Here is a 15,140-nt window from a genome sequence, read left to right as displayed (position 1 = left end):
AAGCGGAGGACTCTTGCCGGTGAAGCGTGTGAGTGAAGCGGAGGACTCTTGGCCGGTGAAGCGTGTGAGTGAAGCGGAGGACTCTTGGCCGGTGAAGCGTGTGAGTGAAGCGGAGGACTCTTGGCCAGTGAAGCGTGTGAGTGAAGCGGAGGACTCTTGGCCGGTGAAGCGTGTCAGTGAAGCGGAGGACTCTTGCCGGTGAAGCGTGTCAGTGAAGCGGAGGACTCTTGCCGGTGAAGCGTGTCAGTGAAGCGGAGGACTCTTGGCCGGTGAAGCGTGTCAGTGAAGCGGAGGACTCTTGGCCGGTGAAGCGTGTCAGTGAAGCGGAGGACTCTTGGCCGGTGAAGCGTGTTCGTGAAGCGGAGGACTCTTGCCGGTGAAGCGTGTTCGTGAAGCGGAGGACTCTTGGCCGGTGAAGCGTGTCAGTCTGGTCCTGAGTCTGCTCAGGAACACCGGCTCCTGTGACCGACACAGTTGCTGACGGGTTGGTAAAGTTTGAAAGTTGCTGTGGTTGGTGTCGTATGAAGAAACTGATTAGTTTTCGGGGAATACGTTTGAGTCTCTGTTATTTCAGTACCTGGGTCACCAGAACCACCTGTCAATCACATTAGCACATTTCAAATCTCAGGAAATAAAAGCTGACAAGCCTATCCATCTTTAGGTTTCACATTCACATTGCCTCAATTTGGATGACGGACTGTCTTAACGTTTCGTGTCCATAAACAATCAAATGTATATGTGTGGTGGATCTAATTCTGATGTGTGCCATTATTACGTTCAACTTGTAATAACTGTGGATTAATTGTATTTTTGTTTTATTTTTGGATAATTTTAATGTTCAGCTTCCCTTTGATTTGGAGGTGATGATTGTAGAAAGAAAAGCTTGTTGAGGGTCAAATTAATCCAGAATAAATTTTAATCCAGAGACGGAGAACTTTAAAACTGTCACGTATGTCATTGTATGACACAGAGTCACACAGCTGCAGCTGCATAAATCAGACTTCAAATTAATTAAATAAATCATCATAAATCATAAATTTATGTCAAGTTGATAGCTTAACTATTTTTATATTTATTTTGATAGCAACTGGACCTGGATGTGTTGCTGTATGTGGTTAAATTACTTTAAAAACGTTGAAAACATAAAAAAGTTCATTCAGCAGTTCAGCGCAGTTGGAACCAAAATGACGCCGTGTTCTGAGTTGACGTTACTCTCTCTATCTAGGCACAACCCCCCCCACCCCACCCCACTCACCCCCACCCCAACATCCAACATCTGTTTAATGTTTTTACTTCAATACTGAAAACTGACGCTCATCCACTAAACTGTGGAGCAAGTAGTGGACGGGTTAAGAGCTGACCTGCTGATATGTACAAGTAGACCTGAGTTTGTCTGTTTGTCTGTGTTCTTGGACAAGACACTTAAGGTGCATCGTCTCAGTCCACCTAGCTGCAACAACTGGTACCGGAGTCGCCAACCGAATGGTCCCCCTAAAAATCGGACCCCCCGATGACACGGTTCACGGATTATCACCTCATTTCTGCTTCAAACTACCTCCAGTCATCATCTACCTCAGCCACAGGCATCTGAAGCTTTTGTACAAGCTGTAGACTCTCATCATTTTCACACTACAGAGTCTGATGATGAGCACCGGAACAAGCAGACCTGAGGGCCTATGTATATGGGACTTACTTCTTCAAGTAAAGAGGAAGTTAAACATATAATAAAAGCTAATAGTACCTGGTGTGATTTTACTGACACTTCAAACGTGGAACTCAAAAACCCACAAAAATGATCCTCGCAGAATACATGATCATTTACCTTGTCCGGGTCTTCGATCAAGTCCACTCCATTCCTGAAGTCTTGAGGTGGACTGCCAAGTGCTCGGCTGACGGGCAGGCTCTCTGAAGCTGGTGCCGGCTCCAGAGAAGATACACTCAAAACAGAAGGCCACCTCTCCATTTCATGATCAGATGACTCTGTAAACATGTGTTCCTCTTTGTCAGGGTAGAACAAATCCATGGGCTCAAGAAGATCAACAACTAGATCCTCCGTGGGAGAACTTCGGCCAAAGTCCGTGTAAAACAAGTCCACACCTCTGGCTCCACCAGCTACAGATACATCGCCACATGCCACCAGTGGATCAGACGTGTCTCCGTCTCTGGTGACCAAATGACTGGCAGGAAAAACTGCACTCAGGTTGTCTTGATTTTCAAGTGCTCGATCAGCCAAATCAGTTTCCATCTCCTGCTGAGTCCCAGGTGAGTAATCAGCATCTGTAGAAGTATGAGTGAACATGCCCAGCTGATCTCCACCTATGTGAGAGTGACCATGAGAAGGCTCACCTTCACATCTGGACTGACGTTTTTCCATATTGTCTGCAGTTTCTAACCCAGTGGATCCTGCGTTTGACAATGCGCTGGTGTGATCTTGGTCAGGTCCATGTATACGCCCATCTTCTGTTTTAGTCATCTTCTCTAAATCTGCTGCTCTTACATGTTTTGGATTATCATCACCTTTAGCCAAGGCTGAGGTCATGAGGTTGGGGTTTTGAGAACTGATAAAACAGGTCTCAGTTCCTGTATCTTCAGACACTCCTGCCTGCCATGGGTTTTCACCCCTATCTTGATCTTGTCTTTCTTCTGGGTTGTTCTCTGCTGTGTCAGTGGAAAAGGAGCTCAAAGAAATATTCATGGCTGTGGTGGGGCCTTGCACTGTTTTTGGTGCTTCATTTTGGTTGGCTGCAAAAGAATTCAGCATCTTTGTATTGATGCTGTCCTCAGGACCTGTATGGCTACTAAGAACTCCTTTGGTGGCACAGTCTTGCATTTCTGGTGTTTCTTTGGGTTCATCATCCCCTTCTTTTAAAGTCCCAGTCTCCTCTCTTGGCTGCTGGAATAGTGAATCTTGGCATGCAGGGTCCACTTTTTCTATGTGATGTTCAGTGTCCCATTCATCCTCAGCTTCCTTTAAACATTCTGATGTCACAAAGGTGTTCTGTTCTGTGGGTTCTGTGTTGGGTAGGCGAGTGTTGGAGCTTGGCTGGATTTGGTTGTGTTCATCTCCTTCTAGAGTTTGTATAATTGCAGTGTTTTCCAGATATTTTGTGTCACACAGTCTAAAGGATGGTTCTTGCTCACCGAGTACCTGGTCTACTTCAAGTACACCTGAGTACTTCTGTCTTGGGTCTGCTTCAACAGCGCTTTCACCTTCCTGGTGCTGGTCCGGATCTCTCTCTGGTCTTCTTATGTGGTTATCGTCTTGCTTGTGATCCAGATGTTGTTGGATTTGGTCCCTGGTGCTCTCCATTGAACTCAGTGAGTAAATCCCTTCATCAGTATATAATTCAGTAGCTGGCTGCTCATCAGGTGCTCTCTCAGTGGTGGATATTAGTACTCCACTGATCTCCTCTGACGTGGTGGCATTGAGGAGGTTCATATCCCAGGGTGTCCCACTGTCACACAGCAAGCTGTCACTGTGACTCTCACAAACCACATGTGACACAGCCCCGAACTCGTTCTCCAGCCACGAGTCTGGAGAACTGATTGCAGAATCACCAACAGTTGACTCTGTAATCGTTGACTCGGGCACCGATGACCCAGTGGGTGAGTGGATGCATGAATGAGAGAAATCCTCACTGGCATGTTCCTGAGGGCCTCTTTTCATGCTCATGTAGGTGTCTTCCACAGTGGTGGACCTTGCTAAAAAGTCTTCACTAACCCATGAACGAGCCACAGCTGGCTTGAAGGCAGGTGACATGACCCCCTGGTCTTCTGACACAGAGGAAATTAAGATTTTGGGCGGTGGCCGAACACGGTCTTTCTGGAACATGCATGCCGTCTCTCTCACATGGCTTCGGTGAGTTCCATTCCGTAGGTGCTCAGAGTCGTAGTCACGGAGGTTTAGTCGGCCCATCGAGACGCTACGTTCAGTCAGTGTGCATGGCTCTTCTGGCTGAGAGAGATACAACAAATGTCACAATGCAGTCAGAACCTGGAACATACTGGACGTACCTGCAGGGATTCTTACCTCCTCTATACCAGGAAAGTGCTCCAGGAACTGTGACACATAGGTCATGATGGACTGTTCATCTGGGGCATTGATTGTCACATCTGTCCAAATACACAACAATTACTCCGGGTCAGACTCAGACTCACTTTTATTGTCACTCGACCCTTACAGGCAGAACGAAATTCAGTTTCTCCTGGTCTTGGTGTAGTTAACTGGGACAATGTTTTATTTTTTTTTTTACCTAACCTATTGTATAAACTTTTGCAATGTGCAATGTGCAATGTGCGCACCCCTGTGGCCAAAGAATATATATACAAGGCACAGGGTTGGCAGCAGCAGCGTTAGAGTATTAAGAAGGTGAGAATGTGCATGTAGTGCAATGTTCACAGTTTGGTGGTGGATGTTGAACTGTTCAACAGTCTGACAACATTCGAGTAGAAGCTGTTTTTCAGTCTGGACGTTTATGCCCGGATGCTGCACAGCCTCCTTCCAGAGGGAAGGGGTGTGAACAGACTGTGCGCAGGGTGGGTGGAGTCTCGGAGGATGCAGGTGGCTTTGTCTCTACATCTGGAGATGTCCCCAATGGGTGGTAAGCTGCATCTGATGGTCCTCTGTGCAGACTTCACCACCTGCTGCAGCGCTTTCTTCTCCGTCACCGTGCAGCCACCATACCACACAGGGAGGCAGCAAGACAGGACACTCTCCACTGCAGCGCTGTAGAAGGCCCTGAGGACCTCGGTGTTCAGTCCGGCCCTTCCCAATTTCCTCAAAAAATAGAGACATTGGAGGGCTTTCTTTATGACAGCCGTAGTGTTGGTGTCCCAGGTGACAGTGTTGGAGAGGTGGACTCCAAGATACCTGATGGAGGAGACGATCTCCACCGCTGCTCCGTTGATGTAGAGGGGGGAGGGGTGATGGGGCCTGACCTGCGAAGTCAACAACTATCTCCTTGGTCTTCTGGGTGTTGAGGATGAGGTTGTTGTAATAAGTATAGCACGGTAGTATATATAGTACGGTACTTGTAATAAGTGTAGCTTATTTGTAGCTTTGGAGGCCAGGCTGGGCGAATTGGAGACTCGGCTCCGCACCGTGGAAAATTCTACAGCTAGCCAGGCCCCTGTAGTCGGTGCGGACCAAGGTAGCTTAGCCGCCGTTAGTTACCCCCTGGCAGATCCCGAGCAGCCGGGAAAGCAGGCCGACTGGGTGACTGTGAGGAGGAAGCGTAGCCCTAAACAGAAGCCCCGTGTACACCGCCAACCCGTTCACATCTCTAACCGTTTTTCCCCACTCGACGACACACCCGCCGAGGATCAAACTCTGGTTATTGGCGACTCTGTTTTGCGAAATGTGAAGTTAGCGACACCAGCAACCATAGTCAATTGTCTTCCGGGGGCCAGAGCAGGTGACATTGAAGGAAATTTGAAACTGCTGGCTAAGGCTAAGCGTAAATTTGGTAAGATTGTAATTCACGTCGGCAGTAATGACACCCGGTTACGCCAATCGGAGGTCACTAAAATTAACATTAAATCGGTGTGTAACTTTGCAAAAACAATGTCGGACTCTGTAGTTTTCTCTGGGCCCCTCCCCAATCGGACCGGGAGTGACATGTTTAGCCGCATGTTCTCCTTGAATTGCTGGCTGTCTGAGTGGTGTCCAAAAAATGAGGTGGGCTTCATAGATAATTGGCAAAGCTTCTGGGAAAACCTGGTCTTGTTAGGAGAGACGGCATCCATCCCACTTTGGATGGAGCAGCTCTCATTTCTAGAAATCTGGCCAATTTTCTTAATCCTCCAAACCGTGACTATCCAGGGTTGGGACCAGGAAGCAGAGTTGTAGTCTTACACACCTCTCTGCAGCTTCTCTCCCCCTGCCATCCCCTCATTACCCCATCCCCGTAGAGACGGTGCCTGCTCCTAGACTACCAATAACCAGCAAAATCTATTTAAGCATAAAAATTCAAAAAGAAAAAATAATATAGCACCTTCAACTGCACCACAGACTAAAACAGTTAAATGTGGTCTATTAAACATTAGGTCTCTCTTCTAAGTCCCTGTTGGTAAATGATATAATAATTGATCAACATATTGATTTATTCTGCCTTACAGAAACCTGGTTACAGCAGGATGAATATGTTAGTTTAAATGAGTCAACACCCCCGAGTCACACTAACTGTCAGAATGCTCGTAGCACGGGCCGGGGCGGAGGATTAGCAGCAATCTTCCATTCCAGCTTATTAATTAATCAAAAACCCAGACAGAGCTTTAATTCATTTGAAAGCTTGACTCTTAGTCTTGTCCATCCAAATTGGAAGTCCCAAAAACCAGTTTTATTTGTTATTATCTATCGTCCACCTGGTCGTTACTGTGAGTTTCTCTGTGAATTTTCAGACCTTTTGTCTGACTTAGTGCTTAGCTCAGATAAGATAATTATAGTGGGCGATTTTAACATCCACACAGATGCTGAGAATGACAGCCTCAACACTGCATTTAATCTATTATTAGACTCTATTGGCTTTGCTCAAAAGTAAATGAGTCCACCCACCACTTTAATCATATCTTAGATCTTGTTCTGACTTATGGTATGGAAATAGAAGACTTAACAGTATTCCCTGAAAACTCCCTTCTGTCTGATCATTTCTTAATAACATTTACATTTACTCTGATGGACTACCCAGCAGTGGGGAATAAGTTTCATTACACTAGAAGTCTTTCAGAAAGCGCTGTAACTAGGTTTAAGGATATGATTCCTTCTTTATGTTCTCTAATGCCATATACCAACACAGTGCAGAGTAGCTACCTAAACTCTGTAAGTGAGATAGAGTATCTCGTCAATAGTTTTACATCCTCATTGAAGACAACTTTGGATGCTGTAGCTCCTCTAAAAAGAGAGCTTTAAATCAGAAGTGCCTGACTCCGTGGTATAACTCACAACTCGTAGCTTAAAGCAGATAACCCGTAAGTTGGAGAGGAAATGGCATCTCACTAATTTAGAAGATCTTCACTTAGCCTGGAAAAAGAGTCTGTTGCTCTATAAACAAGCCCTCCGTAAAGCTAGGACATCTTTCTACTCATCACTAATTGAAGAAAATAAGAACAACCCCAGGTTTCTTTTCAGCACTGTAGCCAGGCTGACAAAGAGTCAGAGCTCTATTGAGCTGAGTATTCCATTAACTTTAACTAGTAATGACTTCATGACTTTCTTTGCTAACAAAATTTTAACTATTAGAGAAAAAATTACTCATAACCATCCCAAAGACGTATCGTTATCTTTGGCTGCTTTCAGTGATGCCGGTATTTGGTTAGACTCTTTCTCTCCGATTGTTCTGTCTGAGTTATTTTCATTAGTTACTTCATCCAAACCATCAACATGTTTATTAGACCCCATTCCTACCAGGCTGCTCAAGGAAGCCCTACCATTATTTAATGCTTCGATCTTAAATATGATCAATCTATCTTGTTAGTTGGCTATGTACCACAGGCTTTTAAGGTGGCAGTAATTAAACCATTACTTAAAAAGCCATCACTTGACCCAGCTATCTTAGCTAATTATAGGCCAATCTCCAACCTTCCTTTTCTCTCAAAAATTCTTGAAAGGGTAGTTGTAAAACAGCTAACTGATCATCTGCAGAGGAATGGTCTATTTGAAGAGTTTCAGTCAGGTTTTAGAATTCATCATAGTACAGAAACAGCATTAGTGAAGGTTACAAATGATCTTCTGCTTTTGATACTGTTGACCATAAAATTTTATTACAGAGATTAGAGCATGCCATAGGTATTAAAGGCACTGCGCTGCGGTGGTTCGAATCATATTTGTCTAATAAATGGGGAATCTTCTTCACAGACTAAAGTTAATTATGGAGTTCCACAAGGTTCTGTGCTAGGACCAATTTTATTCACTTTATACATGTTTCCCTTAGGCAGTATTATTAGACGGTATTGCTTAAATTTTCATTGTTACGCAGATGATACCCAGCTTTATCTATCCATGAAGCCAGAGGACACACACCAATTAGCTAAACTGCAGGATTATCTTACAGACATAAAGACATGGATGACCTCTAATTTCCTGCTTTTAAACTCAGATAAAACTGAAGTTATTGTACTTGGCCCCACAAATCTTAGAAACATGGTGTCTAACCAGATCCTTACTGTGGATGGCATTACCCTGACCTCTAGTAATACTGTGAGAAATCTTGGAGTCATTTTTGATCAGGATATGTCATTCAAAGCGCATATTAAACAAATATGTAGGACTGCTTTTCTGCATTTACGCAATATCTCTAAAATCAGAAAGGTCTTGTCTCAGAGTGATGCTGAAAACTAATTCATGCATTTATTTCCTCTAGGCTGGACTATTGTAATTCATTATTATCAGGTTGTCCTAAAAGTTCCCTAAAAAGCCTTCAGTTAATTCAAAATGCTGCAGCTAGAGTACTGACGGGGACTAGAAGGAGAGAGCATATCTCACCCATATTGGCCTCTCTTCATTGGCTTCCTGTTAATTCTAGAATAGAATTTAAAATTCTTCTTCTTACTTATAAGGTTTTGAATAATCAGGTCCCATCTTATCTTAGGGACCTCGTAGTACCATATCACCCCAATAGAGCGCTTCGCTCTCAGACTGCAGGCTTACTTGTAGTTCCTAGGGTTTGTAAGAGTAGAATGGGAGGCAGAGCCTTCAGCTTTCAGGCTCCTCTCCTGTGGAACCAGCTCCCAATTCAGATCAGGGAGACAGACACCCTCTCTACTTTTAAGATTAGGCTTAAAACTTTCCTTTTGCTAAAGCTTATAGTTAGGGCTGGATCAGGTGACCCTGAACCATCCCTTAGTTATGCTGCTATAGACGTAGACTGCTGGGGGGTTCCCATGATGCACTGTTTCTTTCTCTTTTTGCTCTGTATGCACCACTCTGCATTTAATCATTAGTGATCGATCTCTGCTCCCCTCCACAGCATGTCTTTTTCCTGGTTCTCTCCCTCAGCCCAACTAGTCCCAGCAGAAGACTGCCCCTCCCTGAGCCTGGTTCTGCTGGAGGTTTCTTCCTGTTAAAAGGGAGTTTTTCCTTCCCACTGTAGCCAAGTGCTTGCTCACAGGGGGTCGTTTTGACCGTTGGGGTTTTACATAATTATTGTATGGCCTTGCCTTACAATATAAAGCGCCTTGGGGCAACTGTTTGTTGTGATTTGGCGCTATATAAAAAAATTGATTGATTGATTGATTGTTGTCTCCGGACCACCGTGTCACGTCCTCCACTTCTCGCCTGTACGCTGTCTCGTCCCCTTGGCTGATGAGCCCGCTCACTGCTGTATCATCTGCAAACTTAACAACAAGATTATTCTTGTGCTGGACTCTGCAGTCGAAGGTCATCAATGTGTACAGCAGTGGACTGAGCACACAACCCTGGGGTGAGCCAGTGTTCAGGATGATGGTGGAGAATGAGGTGGTGCTGATCCTGACACTCTGTGGCCTCCCAGCCAGGAAGTCCAGGATCCAGTTGCACAGTGCTGAGGGGGCTCCTACTTCAGCCAGCTTGGACACCAGTTTCTGCAGGATGATGGTGTTGAATGCAGAAGTGAAGTCCAGGAACAGCAGCCTTGCATAGGAGTCCTTGTTCTCTGTGTGGGAGAGGGCCTGATGCACCACGGTGGAGATGGCATCAGCTGTGGACCAGTTTTGCCTGTACGCGTACTGGTGCTCATCTACAGTCACATTGATGGGCTGCTTCAGGTGACATTACAACACTTTTTACAGTAAATACACCTGTCCTACCACCAGTGGACCTGCTGAGCAGATGCTTGGAAAAAGGAGAGAAAACGGTACTCATTTTCCAGAGCTATGGAATTTCTACCAGCTCGGCTGTGCATGCACATTCAAAAGGGCTCAAGAGAAGACAACGGACACTTCGCCCTCAACTCTCTTAATTCTTTAAGAGAGTCTGTCAGATTTTGGATCCAGATGTGTGAAGAGCGTGCCATCTGTACCAGAGCTGTTTTAACTGTTTTAACCTGGCTGTGTGAATGCGCAGTTCAAACTCTCCATGATGCTGTTTTTACAGGCTGCTTGGTCTATTTCTTACACTCAGACATCTGACAGTTACTGTGTCAACGAGAGACACTTATGAGCATGCACCAAGCTGACTCTCCAGCTATTTGCATTCGCGGCTGCATTCATGACTGCTTGACATGCACGTGCAGTGGCAGCCCCCTTCTTCTAACACCTTCCTTTCAAAATGAAGGAAAAGGTTGAAGGGAGGGTACTGGGATTGGGCCGAAGTGTCTTGTGCAAGGACACAGACATATAGTCTGAGCAGAATTCAAAACCAAGTCTACATATTGGCAGGTCAGTTCTCTATTGTTGTAAAGTTGAAATGCAAATCAAGGTACAGAAACCAAACCCAATTCTTACCCTCAGGCTCCAGCAGGCGTGGGATGCCCAGGCTGTAGTGGGCAGCTCTGAAGGCGTCCTCCAGATTCTCCCTGGGAGTCCTCAGCAGTGCTTTTCTCATGTCCACCAGACTGGGGTCAATGGACTTAATGACCGCCAGAAAGGCCAGCCCATTTGTCCAACTCCTTCCAAAGTCCTGCACCGCCACACTGTATCTAAGGAAAACCCATACATTCAATCATTTATTCATTTTCTGCAGTTTATCCAAGGCCAGGGAACAGTGGCAGCAGAACAAACAGCTCAACCCCCACTTCCCTATCCTCAGCCAAGCCCTTTAAGGATTCCAGGGGAATCTTGAAGCGTTCTCAAGCCATCTGGGAAATATAATTCCTCCAGTTAGGCATGTGAATCTCATCACTGACAACGATTCGATACAATACCAGCAACTGTTCCCAATTTGATGCAATTTGATATGTATTTGATGGCAATTCAATTCCTCACAATGCGATATGATGCGATACAATTAGGGATGGGTACTGATAAGATTTTACTGATATCGGTGCCATTATCGATTCTGATTATCGATCCGATTCGTCATTGATTCCCATATTAATACGTCCTGTGAATTTTCTGTGTACTAAAAGTAGGCTTTACAGGTTTTCTATGTCAATAACATTTTATTGAGTCTTAAAGTAAATAAATATGAAATTGGTCACTGGATCCTTGATCTCTGGACATAAATAAAAATAAAAATCTGTACATGGTCACTGGATCCGTGATGTACATGGTGGTACCTTGATCTCTGGAAAGAATTCCAGCCAGCTGTGCTGCACGAGTTCCAGTTGATTGCATGAAAAAAAAGAAAAAAAAAAAATCTGTCCCTGGACTCGAGAGGATTTCGTGCTGCTATAACAGACTGATGCAGTAGGTGGCAGCAATGCACCAACAAGGATGCCGGCTGCCGTTAAACGCCAGAATAGAAGAAGAGCTCTTCTTCTATGGTGGATAGCAAAAATTGCAATTTTGATCTTGTATTATTTTTTCATTTATTCACATGGCAAATCCATCCATCTTATCTGTAAGGTAAGTGTGGCTTTACTGAAGAAAGGGAATTTGGAGCAGCATTTCAGACGATTCACAAGAAATACGATGCTAACTTCTAATGCTAACCCAGCTAAATCCCCTCTGCTCGCTCGAAAAGTCCAGGAATTGAAAAGTCGGTGAGCAGCACAATGATTGATGAAGTGATGAATGTGGCAAACAAGATTGCAGTGTTCTGTTTGGGCCAGGAGTCTGAGGACACATTTATTCTGTTCACAGCTGGAGGGGACACACATCTGCCTGCACAGACGTTCGGGCGGCTCAGCAGAGGTCTGGTGGTTGCTGTTATCAAGGTATTACGTTACTAAACCATATACGAGGTCTATTAGAAAAGTATCCGACCTTATTATTTTTTTCAAAAACCATATGGATTTGAATCACGTGTGATTGCGTCAGACAAGCTTGAACCCTCGTGCGCATGCGTGAGTTTTTCCACACCTGTCGGTTGCGTCATTCGCCTGTGAGCAGGCTTTGAGTGAGGAGTGGCCCACCCCCTCGTCAGATTTTCATTGCCAGGAAATGGCGGAATGATTTGGGCTTTTTTTCCATCAGAATTTTTTCAGAAACTGTTAGAGACTGGCAGCTGGAAACCATTAGAAAAATTTATCTGGTTTTCAGTGAAAATGTTACGGGCTTCACAGAAAATAAGGAGTGTTACTGTCGCTTTAAGGACAGCCCCCAGTGGCTGTGGGGCGCGCCGCGCTCCGAAGCCGTCATCGACAGGCCTGAGCGATCATTTCATTTCTAAAACTGATGGCTGTCTGGATCCGTGACCATCGTGTGCCATTTCTCTGGTTATCACAAGAGCTGGACATCAAACATTTTCCGGCAGATTTCACTTTTAACAAGAGATTTTGTCATGGAAAGCCGAGCGGAGGCTACGCACGTCACAACGGATTCGCTACTGGAGCGAGACAAAACCACCTCCGTTTTGGTCTCACAGGACGGCTTTGAGATGACGTTCAGACAGCTGTCGGTGGTTTTTCCATTGAGTGATTATCCGAGAATTGTGGATGTCCTGGACATGCCAGAACATGTCCCGTGAGGCTTAATCACCGGCGTTGCTGTGCGACATGCGGCACCGCCGCGATGCGCGGAATTCCTCCGCACGTCTGTCTCAATGTGCCGAAAAAGTGCTGATGTCCACGTCTTTTCACAATTCTTGTGCTAGTCAGACGACGTCCCGGATAAAACCAGCGTCCAGTATGGAAATGAACGGCACATTCCACTGTTACAGGAGTTTTTGTCATGGAAAGAGGAGCGGAGGCTTCGCGCGTCGCGGCGGTGCTGCATGGCGCACAGCAACGCCGTGATGAAGCCTCACGGGACATGTTCTGGCATGTCCAGGCACATCCACAATTTCTCGGATAATCACTCAATGGAAAAACCACCGACAGCTGTCTGAACGCCATCTCAAAGCTGTCCTGTGAGACCAAAACGGAGGTGGTTTTGTCTCGCTCCAGTAGTGAATCCATCGTGACGCGTGAAGCCTCCGCTCGGCTTTCCATGACAAAATCTCTTGTTAAAAGTGAAATCTACCGGAAAATGGTTGATGTCCAGCTCTTGTGATAACCAGAGAAATGGCACACAATGGTCACGGATCCAGACAGCCATCTGTTTAGAAATGAAATGGTCGTTCAGCCTGTCGATGGCGGCTTTGGAGCGCGGCGCGCCCCACAGCCGCTGGGGGCTGTCCTTAAAGCGACAGTAACACTCCTTATTCTCTACCAAGCCCGTAACATTTTCACTGAAAGCCAGATAAATTTTTCTAATGGTTTCCAGCTGCCAGTCTCTAACAGTTTCTGAAAAAATTCTGATGGAAAAAAAGCCCAAATCATTCCGCCATTTCCTGACAATGAAAATCCGCCAAGGGGGCTGGACCACTCCTCACTCAAAGCCTGCTCACAGGCGAATGACGCAACCGACAGGCGTGCATGCGCACGAGGGTTCAAGCTTGTCTGACGCAATCACACGTGATTCAAATCCATATGGTTTTTGAAAAAAATAATAAGGTCGGATACTTTTCTAATAGACCTCGTACATTGATTTATAACACAAAAGGGGCAATAAATATAAGTGTAAAGGTGGTTGAATATATCATCAGAGCAGTAAATTGATTAGTCCATGTGAACACCGTGCAGATCGCTGCTGCGTTCAGGTACCGTCGGAAATTACAGTTTGTTTGCTTGGAGTTTTTTATGTGGGTGGGGGGGGGTCTGCTTCACTGGGCTCAGGCACCTTATATAGGCCAGAATTAATCTTTTGTGTGGATACAATGATTTTTTTTTTTTTTTTTTTTTTTTACCAAAAATTAAACAAAAACCACACACCTGCCACAAGCAACTGCTGAGTTTGAAACAACAAAAAAGTCCTGTAATTTCCGACGGTACATAAACACTGCAGCGTTCTGTAAGACGTTCACATGGACTGATCAATTTACTGCTCTGATGATATATTCAATCATCTTTACACTTATCTCTGTTACCCCTTTTGACAATTTTGTGTTATAAATCAATATATATGGCTTAGTAACATAACAATTGATACAGCAGCCGCCACGGCACACAAGCGTGTTTTTTCCAGGTCTCCTGCACACTCCGGGGATCTTTTCAGCTCCTGCGCGTCCTGCACCTTTCGGTCCAGCCGTTTCTGGAACGGTCTTCTGTCTGAAATTTAAAAATTCTTAAACGTTCAAATCATGCTGAATGTGTACAGCTTTTGGATTTAAGTTTAAAAGCATATTACAACAGTGTGACCTGTAGAACTTTCCATCCAGCCTGAGAGTGCACATTATGATGATCACGTGCAGAGCATCTTATCAGAATCTGACAGGTGCTTCATTTGGGGAAAATATAGATGTGGACTGTATATCGTCCAAAGTGGCGTCACTCTTCAGCCTGGATCCTCACACTGAAAAATGACATTGAGCTCAAATCCTGACATGAACGTCCAGATCTGGACTCTGATGCAGTCAGAGAGTCTGAGTGCCTGATTACAGCTGCACTCAGCTTCTACTGTCTGGACTATGAGAGACCAGCTTCCTCCTCTCGGGGCCAGAAGTCCCACTAAGGTAGGGAACAACTTTTCCAACTTGAGGCCAGTCCGAGACCTACTTGTGCATATTCTTTTCCACCATGCACATTTACTTCAATAATGCATTATTATTGTTAAAACCTGCCAGAAAATTGTGTTATTATATTGGTGCACAACATATTGCGGCTATACGATGGCATTCGATATGGCTCGGTAGATCTCGGTTAAAAAAAGGTTGGGCACCCCTGATGTAATTCATAAAAAATGCAGGACGTCTCATTTTGGGGGGAAAAAAACCCGGGTTTGGTTGGTTGTAGTTTATTGTTTATTACACTCAACAAAAATATAAACGCAACACTTTTGGTTTTGCTCCCATTTTGTATGAGATGAACTCAAAGATCTAAAACTTTTTCCACATACACAATATCACCATTTCCCTCAAATATTGTTCACAAACCAGTCTAAATCTGTGATAGTGAGCACTTCTCCTTTGCTGAGATAATCCATCCCACCTCACAGGTGTGCCATATCAAGATGCTGATTAGACACCATGATTAGTGCACAGGTGTGCCTTAGACTGCCCACAATAAAAGGCCACTCTGAAAGGTGCA

At 45.0% G+C, this 15,140-nt stretch overlaps 1 protein-coding gene across 1 annotated transcript in view; it reads right to left on the bottom strand.

The window, feature by feature from the left end:
• The window catches only part of clmn (calmin), an 85,339-nt gene that overhangs the window by 32,562 nt on the left and 37,637 nt on the right, over positions 1-15,140 (bottom strand). The window contains exons 6-8 of the mRNA XM_034159823.1: positions 10,417-10,610; positions 4,031-4,113; positions 1,823-3,955 (exon numbers count right to left, since the gene is read on the bottom strand). Coding sequence (XP_034015714.1) covers positions 1,823-3,955; positions 4,031-4,113; positions 10,417-10,610 — 2,410 coding nt within the window. The remainder of the gene's footprint in view (positions 1-1,822; positions 3,956-4,030; positions 4,114-10,416; positions 10,611-15,140) is intronic.

Source organism: Thalassophryne amazonica, chromosome 19 (genome assembly GCF_902500255.1).
Source record: "Thalassophryne amazonica chromosome 19, fThaAma1.1, whole genome shotgun sequence".
Taxonomy (NCBI): domain Eukaryota; kingdom Metazoa; phylum Chordata; class Actinopteri; order Batrachoidiformes; family Batrachoididae; genus Thalassophryne; species Thalassophryne amazonica.
The sequence above is the reverse complement of the archived record's forward strand: the minus strand, read 5'-3'. Positions and strand labels throughout refer to the sequence as shown.